Raw genomic sequence first — 17,515 nt, forward strand, 5'->3', positions numbered from 1 at the left:
AGATAGATTTTTTTTTTAATTTTTTCTATGTTTGTGGTACCTTACCCTACATGGCATTTGTCTTTGAAGCGGGAGTTCTGACGCACTCTGTATGTGCATACCATGTAGAACGTGACTCCTTCAACTTTTAGAATCGCGATATCTCAGGAATGGTGATTGTTAGAAAAAAAGCATAAGGACCATTTTGTAGATAATTTCAAGATCTATATTTTTTGACTGGGCTACTTTTTTGATAAAACTTACCGTTTTCGAAAAAAATCTAAAAAACGTCAAGTTTTGACATTTGACCCCGAATAACTTTTTTAGCACACATGGGATCGATGGGGACTTTTGACACTTTATTCCTAATGGTGTACTCAATATCTCCACCAAAATTTAGCTCTGTCGGAATTTTAGTTATTTAAAATGTTTATTTTGACCGGACTATTAGTCAAATCCCACGCTTACGCATAGTGATTATAAAAACTTAATTTCCTTAAACGAAATGTCAATTTCATTTTTAAAATAAATCAATTTTATTTTTTCACCGTGTATAACAAATGGGCGTTCTAAGTATATCTCCGATCGTGGTTTTCCTGCTGACATCATCACGGATTCTATTGACGAAAATAGCGCAAATGTGTATATTTACCTCTCTCACTCGCATCATCCACTAGAATAATTTCCTTGAGTAAGGGCCTCGGAGACCTATTAATGACACTCCAAACGGTCCTCAACAACGTCGACCATGCTTCATTATGGAAAACAATGACGATCGAAGTAGTTGGAAGCAGTTTTGGGTATTTCTTATCCTTACATCTGAAATTGAAACAAACGAAATAACAAGAGTGAAAGTACACAAAACTTGTCAAGGTCGATGAAAAGAAATTGCAATTTCCGGACGAATTGCACATCTTTTTTAATTCAACGATGGCCTTGTCGATGTTCCATTTAAAATAAGTGCTTTTTGGCGAAATGTTTTCAAACGGAGAAAAATAATAATCATTCTTCTTTCGTGCATTGACGAACCATATGTTTTTAAACAAATGTCAAGCTACTTTACATACAGTTGCGTAACATTTCTACTTATCTAATAAATATTGGAATTTTTGTAAATTGATTTTTGAAATTTCAAAATTTCTATTTCAGTCACTTAAATTGCAATAACATTAGGAACAAATCGTTTCCTGATCTTCGCATCCGTGCTACTTTGGCGCAAACAACCATTTTATTGCATCATTTCAATCATATGTTAGACGTATTAAAAATTATATTCAGCATTCAATAACTGCATTTAACATTCAAAGATGTTAGAAAAAATAACCTCTAGAAATGTAAAAAACGATATACAACCAATTTTAAAGTTGTTTTTTTTTTTGTCTATTTTTACGATTTTATTACCGTTCCCCTTGAAAAATACCAAAAATTCAAAATTTTTGAAACTTGACCCAATAACATTTTATGCACTTTTTTGGGTCTTTAAGATTTCTAGAAATGTAAAAAACGTTATAAGGAAGAATTTTAAGGTTGAAAATTTTTTTGATTTTTGCCGAGATTTTGGTCGATTTTTTGCACCCGGAGCGGTCTAATGGCAATAACTCCGGACTTATTAGAGATAWCCTCTTATATTTGGTACCGTTGGATAGAAAATTTAATTTTCTATTATATATTAAAAATTTCAGTGCTCTACGATGAATAGTTATCGAGAAAATTTCTGATAAAGTGAAAAATATCGAGAATTTAAATCCGACTATAACTTCAAAACTACTACGAATTTTGCAGTTTAATTGACGCCAATCGATTCCCCGGAACATTTTACATAGGTATAGGTCAAAATATTATGTCATTGAGACTCAGTTTTGCCGCAATTTACAAAACAAAAAAAACTAAAAATTTGTTAACACCCCCCCCTTTAAAATCTAGTGTTTTTGAACATGTCTCAGATTCGATTTAAACCTATCTTATCCGATAGATTTTGACGCGCTAHTTACGAATTTACCAACCACATTGGGCTATCTCCTTTAGTTTCGCCGTAATCGGCGTTTAAAAATTCAAATTTTTTTTGCGAGATATCGACTTGGCTTTGGCCTCAGTCGATAGATTTTCTTACGCTGATTACGATGGAGTTGGACTGATTGCTCTAAGTCTKATAGTTTGGCCGTAATCGCCGTTCAAAAAGTGAAAATTGTAAAAATTGTGAAACTTTAAACGCGTTTTTCTACGAAACTATAAGATTTAGAGCAAAGAGCTAAAAACCATTAAAATTAGATTAACATTATCTATTTATTGGCGCAAACCGGAAGTCGCTCCGGGTTAAGGTTCCGGGTACAGAGCCATTTTTAGTTTTTTCAAAAAAAAATTAATATCTCAAAAACTATGAGTCTTAGGTCAACAGGGTTTATACAGGCGTGTTCTCCGGTTAATTTTACATATAGTACTAGTTTTTCATAAGAATCAAAAAATGTTGATTTTTGGTCAAAATCGGATATAGTGGTTTTACTTTTAGCCTTATTCTTAACTTTATTACTCAATATCTCAAAAACTATGCATCGTAGAGTATTCTAACTAGTTGAATCGTGTTCAGCGAGTAATTTTACGTCTAGAAAACCATATTTCAAGCGTTTTTACGACTTTTACTAAAATGACTATTTTTACGATTTTACTACCGCTCATCTTCAAAAATTCAAAAAATTCTAAATTTTTGAAACTTGACCCAATGGCGTTTTATGCACTTATTTGAGTCTTTAAGACCTCTAGAAATGTAAAAAAAGTTAAATAGATCAATTTTAAAGATGAAAATTTTTTGATTTTTGTCGAGATTTTGTTCGATTTTTGGCACCCGGAGCGGTCTAATGGCAATAACTCCGGACTTATTAGAGATAACCTCTTATATTTGGTACCGTTGGATAGAAAATTGAATTTTCTATCATATATTAAAAAGTTCAGTGCTCTACGATGAATAATTATCGAGAAAATTTCTGATAAAGTCAAAAATATCAAAAATATAAATCCGTTTTTAACTTCAAAACTATTAGAAATTTTGCAGTTTTCTTGGCGCCAATCGATTCCCCGGAACATTTTACATAGGTTTACATCAAAATATTATATCATTGAGATAGTTTTGCCGCAATTTACAAAATAAAAAAAAAAAGGAATATTTCAAAAACTAAGAGTCCTAGGTCAAAAGCTATTATTATTACTCAATATCTCAAAAACTATGCATCGTAGAGTATTTTAACTTGTTACATCGTGTTCAGTGCATAATTTTACGTCTAGATAACCATATTTTAAGCGTTTTTGCGATAAAAAGTTCTTCGATCATTTTTGCAAAACAATTATGAAAACTCAAAAAAAACGACTTTTTTTAACTCAACGTTTTATAGACATTTCTAAATATATTACAACAGTTTTGCACTTTTCTAAGTCTCTTGGACCTCTAGGAGTGCATTTGGTTGAATTTTAGAGATTTCAAATTTTTCGATATTTGTCAAAATTTAGTCTAGTCGAAATTGTCAAAACAAAAAAAAAATTTTGAAAGGTACCAAACACCGAATAAATATTTACTAAAATATTTCCACCAATGTTCAAATTAGTAATATGAGGCTAAAAGGTGAAAGTTCATTTAAAATTTCACCAATTTAACGAAAGCAATAATTTTAAAATTAAATAAAAAAACATTCAAGAAATTATTGAATTCCTGGAGCTATAGTTTAACAAAATCGTGGAAACAATTATCAAGAAATAAATTAATTAGCAATAAAATTGTCGTATTTTATGAATACAACCCCCAAACCCGTCCCATTTTCGCACTCACCCTTCAAGCCTGACATCGGCCAAGGACCGATTCAGCGAAATCATATCGCTGGCCAAAAGATTAAACTGATTGAGTTTAAACTTCTCCTTCATGAGCCCCTCCTGTTCTGGGGGGATATGCACCGCCTTGCCCATCTCCCCTGGAAGCCCGTGTGCTGGAACGACCGTCGGCGCCGGCCGCCACCGCCTCAACTCCGTCTGTTTATACGTAGATTGGACCCCAATGCTGCAACCCCACAATCAAGCAAAACACCCCCAAACCGCCCACCACTCACCTATGACTCACACCGACAGCCCCCTCGATCTTGTCTTTCGCGTCGTACTCATCGTCGTAACTCAATTCCGCGCTCTGGGGCTGCTTCTTGCACGAGCCCCCCAAACACTCGGAGTAAAACGACAAGATGACGACGTCCACCAAGAACCAGACCAGAGACGTCAAGAGGATCACCCGGCAGGTGTGTATCCGCAGTTTACCGTGAAACATGTTGGAAGAATCAACTAACACTACACATCACAATAACAACACTATCACAGATCAACCGATAATGTCAAAAACTGAGGGGAATTTGAGGGAAAAGTGACTGTTTTAGTGATGCATAGCTACGCCGGAACAAAAATAAGGAGGTTTCTAAGCGTTAGGACGTGTTCTTGGGGCATTTTTCGCACCTGAGATGCACCACGTCGCACTTTCCCGCTGACAGATGTCAATGGAAAGGACGCATGCGTGACAGGTGACGTGACCTTAAAAACGCAATTTCCCCACTTTGCGATTTATTACCAACAATGAGGGAAATTAACCCATTAATCCCATTCGAGGTTTACACACCTGAAACCCCACTTTCGACATTTCACAACCATTGTTCAGATGAGATAACTTCAATTCTGGGGATTATTAATGCTAAACAACTTCAGTTGGCTGCACTTCCTATATTTTGACAATTTAAAATCAAATTCATTTGTGTCCATAAATTTACAAACAAGATTAAATGAATAAACTCATATTCTAAGGTATTATTAATTCAATAGCGGATTTTGGACATGTCCATTCAAAAAATGTCAATGTAAGCCACGCTTTATTGTCATTATGATTGACATTTGAAATTTGAAAGTTTTAGTTGAAGTTTTTTTTTTGGCGTCAGTTTTACGAAACAACGTGTCTTTATCTAAGTCTAATGAATTAATTTGATTTGTTGTCATTTTTTCTCCAGCTGTCAGGACAAAAACTAAAAGTGAGGTTAGTTGCATAAAGGCCGTTTTACATTTTTGTCAGTTGAATGTCAAATTGTCCGAAAATCCGTTTCGCAATTGTATAAAAAAACTTCACTTATATACATTAAAATTTAAGTTGTCTCCTTAAACGTATTCAACGTTCCAATTTTCCTCGTCCGTGTGAAACTTTCTCCCTTCGTGGAGTGAATTTGGGGCGGCTGCGGTATTCGCCCTTCGTGGCGTATTTCCATCACTAATAGCCAGTTTTTGTGAGGGGCATGTTGCAATGTGCTCAATCATTTTTTCTTTATTGGGGAATCTATGCATTGCGTTGTATATGCAAGGCACATAGTCCGGGTAGTTCTTCATACATTTAATAATGTGGTGTTGTAAGTTGACTTTGAGCATACGGTGCAAGGGGTTAAAAGGGCAAGAAACGAAGTCATCCATGGTATTGTTTAAAAAACTAACCTAAAAGTAAACAAAGAAAGTGCACTATATTTACCAAAACTACAGTACCACTAGGTTAAGTTACAAACTTTCGTGATTACTGTGCGAATACAAAAAAATAAGAATTGTAAATTAAAAATTTGTTTTGATAACCACAATCACTTAGCCCCCAACAAACAATTTTATCGGGAGCGTATGCAACCAGTAATACGCCATTTATTGTGAGAAAAAATACTAAATCTTTTATACTAATAATTGAAATTTAATAATTTTAATAATACTTCTAAAACTAATATAAAAATTTGATGAATTTTGTTTTAATTGCCATAAACAAGATTTCAAACCTTGAAGCTTATGCAACTACACATACACGCATGTGCGTATGTATGTCGACTACTACCAACCTTAAAAAATAATAATGCGAATAATGCGCAAAAAAAATCATAATTTATTTGAATAGGGAGATAAAAACTCAGTTGCGACAAACACAGACGGCTTTGTTGTTACAATATCCCCCGCGTTTCTTCAAATAGAGGCAATGGGCGGCACATGCGGCATGGTTGAGCTTGATGGAGACGCCCCGGAAGCCCCCTTCGGCGCTAAGGACATCACAAGTGAAGCGTTTGACCCGCACGTGCTCTGTAATGATTAATAAGGCTCAAAATCGAATCAATTTCCAAAATCGGCTCTTACCTCCATCTGTAGGAAAAGCTGTGGTGGCTTCAAAGATGCACAAAAGGGCAACCAAAGCAATGATGATTAGCTTCATTTTGCGGTTTTGCTCGTACTGATCCAAGGGGGCTCGGGTTTGCTTTTATATTGTCTTGGGAGGAAAAGGTACTTTACCTGGGTTTCCCGAAACGTGATGAAATAAATAAGAGATAAAGAGGTCATGACTCGTAAACCACCGTTTTGTTTTCATTATTTATAGTAATTCCCCTGCCAGTCGTGAAATAGTAATAAAAAATTTTATTCATATACGAAAATAATCCCTTTTTCATATTAATGTAGGTTGTAGGAGTCTAAATGTATCTTTAATTTAAAGGCCGATTCACACAAAAAGTGTCATTAATGTCATTCAAAACAAATTTTACGGCCCCATTTTATGTATGACCAAATGGCAACACAATTAATATAACTTTCAAGGTCATACCTTCAATCCAGATGCTTTTTTAAGCAAAATGCAAGAAAAAAAATTAAAAATTTTGACATTTGTAATATTCAAGGTCATTACTTTTGAAGTGAGGCATTTGAACCAAGTTTCAAGGTCATACCTTTAATCTACAGGTTTCTTAAAGCAAAATTCAAAACAAAAATTTAGATTTTTTTGGTGTCAAGGTCATTAATTCGAAAACGAGACATTTGCACAAACTTTCAAGGTCATATCTTCAATCTAGAGGCTTTTTAAAGCAATTTGCAAAAAAAAAATTAATTCCAGAAGGAGCTAAAGTAAAAATTTACCCAAATTTAATCACAACAATTTGCACATTGTTAATTTCAATTATTCTTTGCTTCCTGGGGTACACATTTATTGGAAAAAATACTTTTTAGGGAAGATTGAGGTTAAGATTGTTTGAATTTTCGCAGGGTTGCCACCTTGAAATGATCTCTTACAACGACTACTTCGTTACTTGGTGACCTTTAAAATAAATGTTAAACTCAAAAAAAATAATAATAAACTCAACTGCAAAAATCTATACCAAGTTATACTGAAATGTTTTTAAGCAATTTTTTCATAGGAGAAATCAGTAGTGCCAATGTCAAAAAATTGAGAAAATTTAACCAAAAATTTAAATTCGCCAATCAGAAACGTCAATTTTTGACAGTTCTATTTACAGTGCCAATCAAAAATAAACTGCCCAAAAATCGTAACAAAAACTTTATTCATGTACGAAAATACAAATGAGCGTGCTTGGTGACCCTTAAAATAAATGTTAGACCCTAAAACTAGTGACTGACACGTGACTAAGATTAGGTTGCAAACTTGCATAAGGCAACTTATTATTTCCATTAGTACCTACAATTACAACATAAATTTTTGTACTTAATTACATAGTGTAGACCAATCACAGACTTTCATTATTAATACAAAAACAAAATGAAAACGAATTAAAAAGAATGAGATTTAAAACACATGTAAGTACTAAAAAGACGACAAGAAACGAAAATAAACGAGGTATTTACAACAGTACTCGAAATAAATTAATAATGAACACATGATGTACGAAAAAATCGGTTATAACCTACGTGGGTTCATTACTAACCTTCCCGTGGACCCTAAACCTGTACAAACAAGTGTAATTGGGATTACCATGATTCGATTTAATCCTGATTTCGATCATAGAAAACACTTTTGGTTCCCTAACCGTAAAAAACTGCAACGCATCACCATCATAATCATAAACAAACTCCCCTAACCAAACCGGATCTTTATCATTCTCTCCATTCAACCCAAAAACCTCAAACTCCTTAGGCGCCGAATCGATTTTACCCTCAGGTACCAACAACCTACTAACATGTTCCATGGAAAACGCCTCGATTTTCACCCTTGACGCCAACTTGATGACCAAAAAACCCGGAAAATTCTGGAAAGCCCAACACTCGCCCGGATTTATGCCCGGCGTGATGACAATCCGGGGAGAAATCAACGGGTACCAAACCGGAATCCCAAGAACCGAAATAACCGCAGTACCCGAATGGTAACTCTCAGTGCATCTAGTAGTCACAATCTCCCCACCCAAAGGCTCCATCGCGTAATCCACCAATCCCGTTCTATCAGCGTCGTAAATCCTCAACGCTGATTGGACGATTTTCCCGATTTGGGTTTCGCTAACCGAACTCGAATCGAACTTGTGATCGGATAACTTCGCCACCACTTTTTCCATCACCTGATTGGCTGTGTCGGAAACGTCAAAGTTTTGGGTTAGGTTAAGTAACCGGTTTTCGAGGGTGGTTTTCGCGACAAAGAGGGTGTGTAACCAGTCGGTTAAACCGTTCTGGTTTGAGAGGAAGTGAGGATCGTTGAGTAAGTTTGCAAAAACGCGAGTTATGTGAGGTTCCAAATCGATGATTTGGTGGCTGCAACAACGGTTCAGTTTTTGGGTTAGTCGAGCCAGATTTCGGACGTTTTCGGTACGAATTTGGGCGATGATTCGGCCCAAATCGGCGTTTTGGTTCTCTTTAATTCGATCAATTTCGAGACGGAGTTCCTCAATTATGTCGTGGAGCTTTGCATCAGATTCTTGCCCTTTGTAGTAATTATTAACAATGTTGTAGATTCTTGGATTTTGGAGAACTTTTTCGACTATTTCATCTGTGTTTATTTGATTGGGTACAGGAGGTGCACTTATTATTTTTTCTGCTACTACTTTTTGTTCGACAGGAGTGGAAGTACTGTTCATAAACGACCAATAGATGGCACTGCCTAGTGACGACAGTAAAAACCAAGCTGCAAATAGTTTTAATCAACTGCTTTGAAGAGGATTTTTTCGAGAAGGCTTGCAGTTTACAATGAGTCGTAATTAGATTGAAATGTTTTTATGAAATGTGATTTTTGATTTAGGAAGCAAGAAAAAATTCCATTTTTACACCAATACACTTAACTTACCACATTTTTAGACGCGATTTTGTTTCAAAAACATGCACCCTGTAATTTAATTTCAGATTCTTTTAAGAAAAATTCGGAGCAAAAATCGGACTACTTCCAAAACAAAAATACTGAAATATTTTTAAACATTTTTTTCATATTTTTTTAATAGGAGAAAATCAGTATTGCCAATGTGAAATAAAATGAGAAAACTTAACCAAAAATATTAATTCGCCAGTCAGAAACGTCAAATTTTGACAGTATTATGACAGTTGACCAAAAAGTCAGCCACTTTCTCCTAGACAGTGTTGCCAAGTACAAAGTATTTGATAAAAATTTTTGCATAAATTCAAACAAAAAAATTGAAATACTAATTTTTCAAATATTGATATAGTTTGCATAAAAAAATAATACACTTCTTACATGTTTTTCAATGATTTTCCACGTTTTTTAACCAGAGACTTGACTATTTCGTCAAATTCTCCCAAAAATAAATCGAAAAATCACCAAACAAGTCAAAAAAGGTTCTAGTTTTGATAAGTACGGACAAAAATATTGCTTTTTTTGAATGATTTTTCAGCTAAAAACAAAATTATTTCGCAAATTTTCGTTAAAAACAAGCCTAAAACTGTTATTTTTGCCTTTTCAAGTGTTTAAGCACATTTTTTAGAAATTTCGTATAAAAATCTGAAAAAGCACAAAAATAAAATTGATGTTTCCCTTATTTCGCTCCATTTAACTGGTTTTTGAGCACAATTAAGCCAAAAATACGCCGCAAAAACACAAAATTTGGTCAAAAATGCTTCGTTTTTGTACTAAAATTTTGTTTTTTCGCAAGATTTCACTCAAACAAACCAAAACATCAATGAATTAAATCGAATATTAATTTATTCTTACATTTCATGAGCGTTTTAGCACGTTTTTCAGCTAGAAACGCAATTATTTCGTAAAATTTTGTTAAAAACAAGACAAAAAGTGAGCTATTTTTGTCTTTTAAAGTGTTTAAACATATTTTTTAAATCAAATTCGAATAGAAAGGTTGAAAAAAAAAATAGAAAAATAAATAGAATTTGATTTTGTTTCGCTCATTTAACTAGTTTTTGAGCACAATTAAGCCAAAAATACGCCGCAAAAACACAAAATGTGGTCAGAAATGCTTAATTTTTGTACTAAAATTCTGTTTTTTTTCAAAATTTCAGTCAAACCAAAAAATCAGTAATTTAAATCGAACATTAATTTCCCGTAGCATTTTTTGAGTGTTTTAACACTTTTTTCAGCTAGAAACGCAATTAGTTCGCAAAATGTTGTTAAAAACAAGCCTAAATATCACAGAAAACGAGAGTTTAAGCCAATTTTTTTAGAGATTTTTTTGACAAAAATCACTAAATTGTTTTATATTCAATTTTTACCTAACTCTTAGGCTTTAACCAGTCAGTTTGCATAAAAAACCGTAAACTTTCTGGCACTATTGGAAAGATTTAAATCGTAATCTTGTAATCTCTGAAAATAGGTATAAATTAGCAATTTTCAACTCTGACCTGGTGATTTTTTTTTAATGGCAACACTGATTATATGTTGTGAAAGGGTCCTTAGATAATAACCTAACTTTGAACTTGTCACATTGATGTTCCTGTCATTTTGACGTTTTGAAAAGTCAAATTTGACGTTAAAGCCTGCTTTACAGTGAATTTTCAAAAATTTTCAGCCCCATTTAACTGGTTTTTGAGCAAAATGAAATCAAAAATAGGCCAAAAAAAAACAGAATTAGACAAAAATCTGATATTTTTTAATAAAAATTCTTTTTTAAACTAGATTTAATCACTATGTTTATTTCGATTGTTTTGAAACTAGTTCGAGTCAATTTAATTGAATCATTTGTAAATTTAAAGCAAAAGCATGAAAAGTTAGTTTATGGAATGCTAAGCTAGAAAACTACTCAACAGGGTCATTTTTTTAACTTTTTTTAAATAAAATATTCGAACAATTGACCTGACCTGACCCTCACCCCTTAAAACCACCTCGCTAACAAACAACAAAAGGAAAAAAGCATGTACTAGATTATTATTTTATTAATATAATTTAAGCAACAATATAAAATAGTTACAACACCGAGTTATAATAAACTATGAAAGTTAATAAAAAAAAATCAAAATGAATGAAAAAACAACTAAGACTATGTTAATTGTGTCAACACCACACAAAACGAAAGAAAAAAAAAATGGACAAACTATCTGAGAGTAAGAAACAAGCTTCAACTCTTCACACAATTGTTAAAAAGCCACATTTTTTATCGAAACATGTTCGATGCTGCATTTATGAATGAGTTATAGTAACTAGAAATGTAACGTCCGCAGTGAGGGTGGCACCAAGGGGCGAGGGAGCCGCCATTAGCCAACAAGACATGTAAACCTGAAATACCACCCATCGATAACTGCATCGTCAAGAATAATTAATTAATCAATGACAAAAATCATTGATAAATCAACCATTCTGTCAAAACCGCCACAACTCACCTCCGAACACCACAAGGGGGAGCAGACACAAAGCCACCACAGCCCTGGTCTTCCTGGGGGCGGATTTCCGCAGCAGCCACGTGTCAAACAGCATGATTCGGCTCGCCAGATGGTGGAGTTTCGTCCCCAAGTAAATCGAGGCCCCCGACACGGAGGAGAAGCCCCAAAACACCATTGTGTATATTGCGGTGAAGACTGAAGTGATTATTGAGTGTCTTCGTGTGGAGGCTCGGGTTATTTTGTAGCTTTCGTCGATTTCGTCGTTGTTGTTTGGTGATGAAAACAGTCTTTGTTTGATGAGGGGCGACGACGATTGGTAGGATTCGGTGTTGGTGCTGGAGTCCGAGTGGATGGTCCTGCGGGACATGTTGGGCATTTGGACCACTCCGGGGGCGAGTTCCACGCGGTCGCGAGAGTGGCGAGAATAGGTGTAATCGGTTTTGGGATATATACTGCGAAAGAAACACAAATTTTAAATTATAAAGCAAATTTTGGTAAGCTTACAAGATTTGTAAAAAATTGGGCAAAAAGTGGGACCAAAAAATGTTTCAACTAGACTTTTACGTCTCAAATAATGAAAATTAACTTCTTAAGTGTCTAAAATCACCTAATTACTCACTTTACCACTTCTGATCACGTTTTTATTCAAAAAATTTAAATTCTGAATTGTCACAATTGAGGTTAGGTTTACAACAAAATGGCACATTTTATCAAAAAAAGTCAACAAAAAAAAATTTTAGTTGTTCAAATCATATTTTAATAAGCTTGCATATTATTTACCACTTTTTTTAACACGCAGACAACCTGAAGAGATTTTGTTTAAAAAAAAATGTGCTCAAAAAAGTTTTAACTAGAGTTTGAAGTGTCATATAACACAAATCATGTTTTTAAGTTTCTAAACTGCGTATTTACTTACTCTTTCCTTTTAACATTGTTCTCATCACGTTTTTTATTAAAAAAAATTCAAATTCTGAGTTGCCACAATTAAGGTTAGGTCAAAATGTCAAAATAAATTTTATGATAAAAATATGTTTTAACTAGAGTTTCAAGTTTCATATAACAAAAAAATCAATTTCTTTGTGACTCTCGACCTTATTTTTTACCTTGCCACTGTTCTGATTACGTATTTATTAAAAAAAAATTCAAATTCTAAGTTGTCACAATTGAGGTTACGTCAAAATGTCAAAATACATATATTTTATAACAAAAAAGTCAATAAAACCAGATTTTGAGTTGTTACAAATCAAATTGTGGCAAACTTGCACGATATTTTACTCCTTTTCTATCGCACAAAAACTTGAAGAGATTTTATTTTAAAAAAATGGGAACAAAAAATATGTTTTAATTAAAATTTCAAGTCTCGTATAACAAAAAAACCCATTTTTTATGATTCTAAACTTCGTAATTCGTTACTTTTTTCCTTTCACCGCTGTTCTAAATACGTTTTTATTTCAAAAAACTCAAATTATGAATTGTCATAATTAAGGTTACGTCAAAATGTCAAAATAAATTTTATGATAAAAAAATTAGTTTTAACTAGAGTTTCAAGTTTCATATAACAAAAAAATCAATTTCTTTGTGATACTCAACCTTATTTTTTCACTTTGACACTCTTCTGATTATGTTTTTATTTCAAAAAAAAAGTCATCAAAAACGGATTTTGAGGTGTTACAAATCAAGTTTTGGTAAACTTCCACAATATTATATTATAAGAGATTTTATTAAAAAAAAAATGAAGGAGTAGGCCAAAAAAGTATGTTTTAAATAGTTTCAAGTCTCATTCAACAAAAAAAAAACAACAATTTTTTGTGATTCTAAACTTTCTCTCTTTTACTGCTATTCTGATAACGTTTTTATTTTACAAAATTCAAATTGTGAGTTGTAATTAAGGTTACGTCAAATTGTCAAAATAAATTTTAGGTTAAAAAAATCAATAATTTTGACTTATTATGTATCAATTTTAGCAAATGTACACGTCATTTTTACTATTTATCCACCATACAAAAAACTTGAAAAGATTTTATAAAAAAAACATAGGAACATAAAATATATTTTAACTAGAATTTCAAGTCTCATATAACAAAATAATCAATTTTTTATTATTCTAATTTGCCTTATTTCTTATTTTTTTCCTTTTACCACTATTGTAATGTCAAAAATTGTGAGTTGCAATTAAGGTTACGGCAAATTGTCAAAATACGTAAATTTTATGATAAAAAAGTAAAAAAAACAGATTTTGACTTATTACAAATCTAGTTTTGGTAAACTTGCTCGATATTTTTACTGCTTATCTACCATACAAACGAGATTTTATTTTTTAAAAAATGGGCACGAAAAATATGTTTTAATTAAAGTTTCAAGTTTCATATAACAAAAAAAAATCATTTTTTGTTAATCTAAACTGCGTAAGTCTTTATTTTTTCCTTTTACCACTGTTCCGATTACGTTTTTAATTCAAAAAATTTAAAATCTGAGTTGTCGCAATTGAGGTTACGTCAAAATGTCAAAATAAATTTTATGATAAAAAATCAACTAAAACAGATTTTGAGTCGTTACAAATCAAGTTTTGTCACACTTGCACAATATTTTTACCATTTATCTATCAGCCAGACCACTCAAAGAGATTTTATTTCGAAAAATTGGGTCCCCAAAAAAATTGTCTCATTTAACTAAAGTGAATTTTTTATATTTCTAAACTGCGTAATTACTCTTCTTCCGCTTTACTACTTTTCAAATCGTTTTTTTTTTATGTCAGAATATTCTGAGTTGTCACAAGTGAGGTTAGGTTGACGTCAAAATGTCAATTTTATGATAAAAACTCAACATACTCCCAATATCGCCCCGCTTTCCTGTACAAATTCAACGCTGAGATCTCCGCGGTGCCATTAGCTGCCTTTCTTGCATCTTCAATAATCTGATTTTTATCATTTTCGGAAATGTGGGAATGCGAATCAAATTCCCCTTCCTCTGATGAATAATCAGAAGTCTTGAATATTGAACGTGTCGATTTTGTACTTTTGCTCTTCACTGGCCTTTTAGTCACACTTTCATAATACTCGCTGCCACCAGTAGTCGTCACCATTGTTCTAAAATTAAAATCTGTAATTAAAACTTTGGGAAGACGTTGTTTTTCACCTGACTGAACGTCTCGTCGATCTTGTCACATGATTCTGCCCTTCGAAGGCTTCCTCTTCGATAAAATTCTGCGTCTGAAACGGCGTCTTGGACCTGGATCTCGACCTCAACTCCATTATTTCCAGACTGAAGACAACTCGAATGCACGTCTCCTACCGGATGGGATAAAAATACCCAATTCTATTTTCGAACACACCAAACCCTTTTTTTATTTACCTTAAGGAATGTTCAACACACTAGTCATGGACACAAAACACAATTTTATGATCAAACAAAACAAAATTCCAACGGTTTTAACATAAACATAATAAAAATTAGTACATGGACAGATGCGTTATGTATATTTAGCATGACGTCATCTTTAATTATGTTATTCTTTATTGACACTACATTTAAGGTCGAATTTCACTCGGCTAACTTCACACTAGTGATGACGTAACAAGTGAATGTTTCAATGCCAACTATCCACAGAATGAACCCTGAATCGGTAAACACACGTCGATTCAGCGTTACCGTGATTACTGAGGATGCGCAATTCCACGTTTCGAAACGTCTGATTCTTCTCAATCACCCGAAAAGTCTGAATAATCGAATCATCTAGATCGTAAACATACCGCCCCAAGCTCTCCTCACCCCTCTCACCCAAAGCCTGAAACGTCAAATTATTTCAATCAAATACAAGTGCTACCAACCCAAATTTCGAAATCCCTAGGGGCACTCGTCGGGGTTTCCCCCCCGATCCGCATGTGTTCCAAACTGACGTGGGTGATGACAATCGGGCGACCTAGTCGTACACGAATCCGGGCTTTGTCCCCGTAAAAGGCGAAACATTTCCCCGGAAATGTGTTTGGTTGGAGGAGAATTCCGGGGTCGGAGTGGCCCACCCAATCAATGGTGCCGAAAAAACGCAGACCGAAGCGCGAGGGCAGGGGGGTGGTCTCGGGGGTTGAGATAATGGAGCCTCCGGCGTACTCGGAGGCATAGTCTGGGGGAATTTGGGGTTAAGGGATGGTAATTTCAAAGGAAAAGTACCAAAAATCCCGATTTTGTCCGAGTGGAAGCGATCGAACGCTTGGTTCAAGTTTTCTTTGCAATTTCCCTCAAAGTCGACTTTCCACGAGTGAATTTCCTCAAACTGTGCTCGCATTTCAGTTATTTCCTTCCGGAGATGAGTGATTTCAAAAAGGAGTTTATTGCATTGCATTTCGGGCATGTTGACGACGTCCAAGTAAGTTTGGGGTTTGTACCGAAAATCGAATTGTTTCCAAAGCACCATTTTGCCATAGTGGAGAGTCACAGCAATCGTTATTAAGAGAAGAAATTGCCATAAATAGTACCGAAAACGTGACCAACGCTTATTCCCACTTGTTTGCTACGAGAAAAATGAATAATAAACGGTTTTTTTGCAAAAATACTCACAAATTCCATTGCAATTGCAACTGTTGTGACACTTGTCAACAAAATTTGATCTGCAATTGTTTTTGAAACTTTTTCATCAACACCAACCTAACGGTGAAAAAACCCCAAGAAACCATAAAAATTGGTAAAAAATAGTTTGTTTGAATGAGATAAGGTAAATTCTGGTGGGTCTTACATACAAATTGGTTTAAGTAAGTTGAAGCTTACGATTAAATTTCTAATTGAAAGCTGTGGCACTTTAATTCTTCAATGTTGCCAACTAAATTCCAAGGTCAAGGCTACTTGACTTAATCAAAAATTTATTTTTGTTTGTTTCGGAGGCAAAAAATGCAGTTAATAATTAATTCGTTTATTTTTTTTTGCAAATCAATCAAGAAGTTACAATTTTTTTTAAAGCACTACCAACCTGAGGGTGAAAAAATCCCAAAATACTTTTACTGTCACGACCAAAATTGATTTCTAACTAATAAAAAATTATTTGTTTGAATGAGATGATCGCATACAATTCGATTTAAGTAAGTTTAAGCTTTTGATCAAATTTCTAATCAAAATCTTTCGTATTTTTTTTAATTCTTCAATATTGCCAACTGAATTTCAAGGTCAAAGCTACATTGATCAAGAATTAATTTTTTTTTGTTTCGGAGGCAAAAAATGCAGTTAATAATTAATTCGTTTATTTTTTTTGCAAATCAATCAAGAAGTTACAATTTTTTTAAAGCACTACCAACCGTACGGTAAAAAATCCCAAAATACTTTTACTGTCACGACCAAAATTGATTTCTAACTAATAAAAAAATATTTTTTTGAATGAGATGATCGCATACAATTCGATTTAAGTAAGTTTCAGCTTTTGATTAAATTTCTAATCAAAAGCTTTCGCATTTTTTTTTTTTTAATTCTTCAATATTGCCAACTGAATTTCAAAGTCACGGCCAATTTTTAAGTTTTTTGCAGGAATAAAATTCAGGAATTTATTGTTTTAGGTAAAAAAAATGCAATTAATTATTAATTTGTTTATTTTTTATCACATACATCTTTGGTTTAAGCACCATACTGTAAATCAATATGTTGAAAAAAAATGGAAACAAAAAATATGTTTTAATTAAAGTTTCAAGTTCATATAACAAAAAATATTTTTTTATGATTCTAAACCGCGCTATTCCATACTTTTTCCTTTCACCACTGTTTTAATTACGTTTTTATTTCAAAAAAATTCAAATTATGAGTTGTTGCAATTAAGGTTATGTCAATATGTCAAAATATATTTTATGAAAAAAAAGTCACCAAAAATAGATTTTGAAATGCAGCAAATCAAGTTTTGGCAGAGATTCACGATATTTTTATTGCTTATCTACCACATAAAGAACTTAAAGAGATTTTATTAAAAAAAATGTTTGTATTGTAACTTATT

General features: G+C 33.3%; 5 protein-coding genes across 6 annotated transcripts in view; all 5 read right to left on the minus strand.

Moving 5' to 3' along the window:
- LOC123004416 (polypeptide N-acetylgalactosaminyltransferase 5) overlaps nt 1-4,556 on the minus strand; it is a 15,722-nt gene extending 11,166 nt beyond the window's left edge. The window contains exons 1-3 of one of the 2 annotated variants that reach the window (XM_044397679.1): nt 4,068-4,556; nt 3,794-4,018; nt 632-798 (exon numbers count right to left, since the gene is read on the minus strand). In XM_044397679.1, the coding sequence (XP_044253614.1) occupies nt 632-798; nt 3,794-4,018; nt 4,068-4,276 (601 nt within the window). In that variant the 5' untranslated portion in view covers nt 4,277-4,556. The remainder of the gene's footprint in view (nt 1-631; nt 799-3,793; nt 4,019-4,067) is intronic. The other variant, XM_044397678.1, reaches the window with a different exon arrangement.
- A 148-nt stretch (nt 4,557-4,704) lies between these two features.
- LOC123004417 (gametocyte-specific factor 1 homolog) lies at nt 4,705-5,741 on the minus strand. The gene has a single exon (XM_044397680.1). It carries the CDS (start codon nt 5,449-5,451, stop codon nt 5,146-5,148), a length of 306 nt encoding a protein of 101 aa, XP_044253615.1. The 5' UTR covers nt 5,452-5,741; the 3' UTR covers nt 4,705-5,145.
- A 138-nt stretch (nt 5,742-5,879) lies between these two features.
- LOC123004418 (defensin, isoforms B and C) lies at nt 5,880-6,286 on the minus strand. Its single transcript, XM_044397681.1, has 2 exons — nt 6,145-6,286; nt 5,880-6,090 (listed from the first exon to the last, which is right to left on the minus strand). The coding sequence occupies exons 1-2, from the start codon at nt 6,218-6,220 to the stop codon at nt 5,924-5,926; spliced, it is 243 nt and encodes an 80-aa protein (XP_044253616.1). The 5' UTR covers nt 6,221-6,286; the 3' UTR covers nt 5,880-5,923.
- Nucleotides 6,287-7,315: 1,029 nt separating this feature from the next.
- LOC123003877 lies at nt 7,316-15,061 on the minus strand. The gene is made up of 5 exons (XM_044396916.1): nt 14,902-15,061; nt 14,686-14,837; nt 14,379-14,636; nt 11,551-12,002; nt 7,316-8,899 (listed from the first exon to the last, which is right to left on the minus strand). The coding sequence occupies exons 2-5, from the start codon at nt 14,799-14,801 to the stop codon at nt 7,695-7,697; spliced, it is 2,031 nt and encodes a 676-aa protein (XP_044252851.1). The 5' UTR covers nt 14,802-14,837; nt 14,902-15,061; the 3' UTR covers nt 7,316-7,694.
- On the minus strand, nt 14,931-16,207 carry LOC123003879 (SUN domain-containing protein 2-like). The gene is made up of 4 exons (XM_044396917.1): nt 16,105-16,207; nt 15,718-16,057; nt 15,378-15,670; nt 14,931-15,334 (listed from the first exon to the last, which is right to left on the minus strand). Exons 1-4 carry the CDS (start codon nt 16,111-16,113, stop codon nt 15,137-15,139), a joined length of 840 nt encoding a protein of 279 aa, XP_044252852.1. The 5' UTR covers nt 16,114-16,207; the 3' UTR covers nt 14,931-15,136.
- Nucleotides 16,208-17,515: the final 1,308 nt, after the last annotated feature.

Source organism: Tribolium madens, unplaced genomic scaffold (genome assembly GCF_015345945.1).
Source record: "Tribolium madens isolate multiple individuals breed KSU strain unplaced genomic scaffold, Tmad_KSU_1.1 Scaffold_1;HRSCAF=32;Tcas5.2_LG8, whole genome shotgun sequence".
NCBI classification, from domain to species: Eukaryota; Metazoa; Arthropoda; class Insecta; order Coleoptera; family Tenebrionidae; genus Tribolium; species Tribolium madens.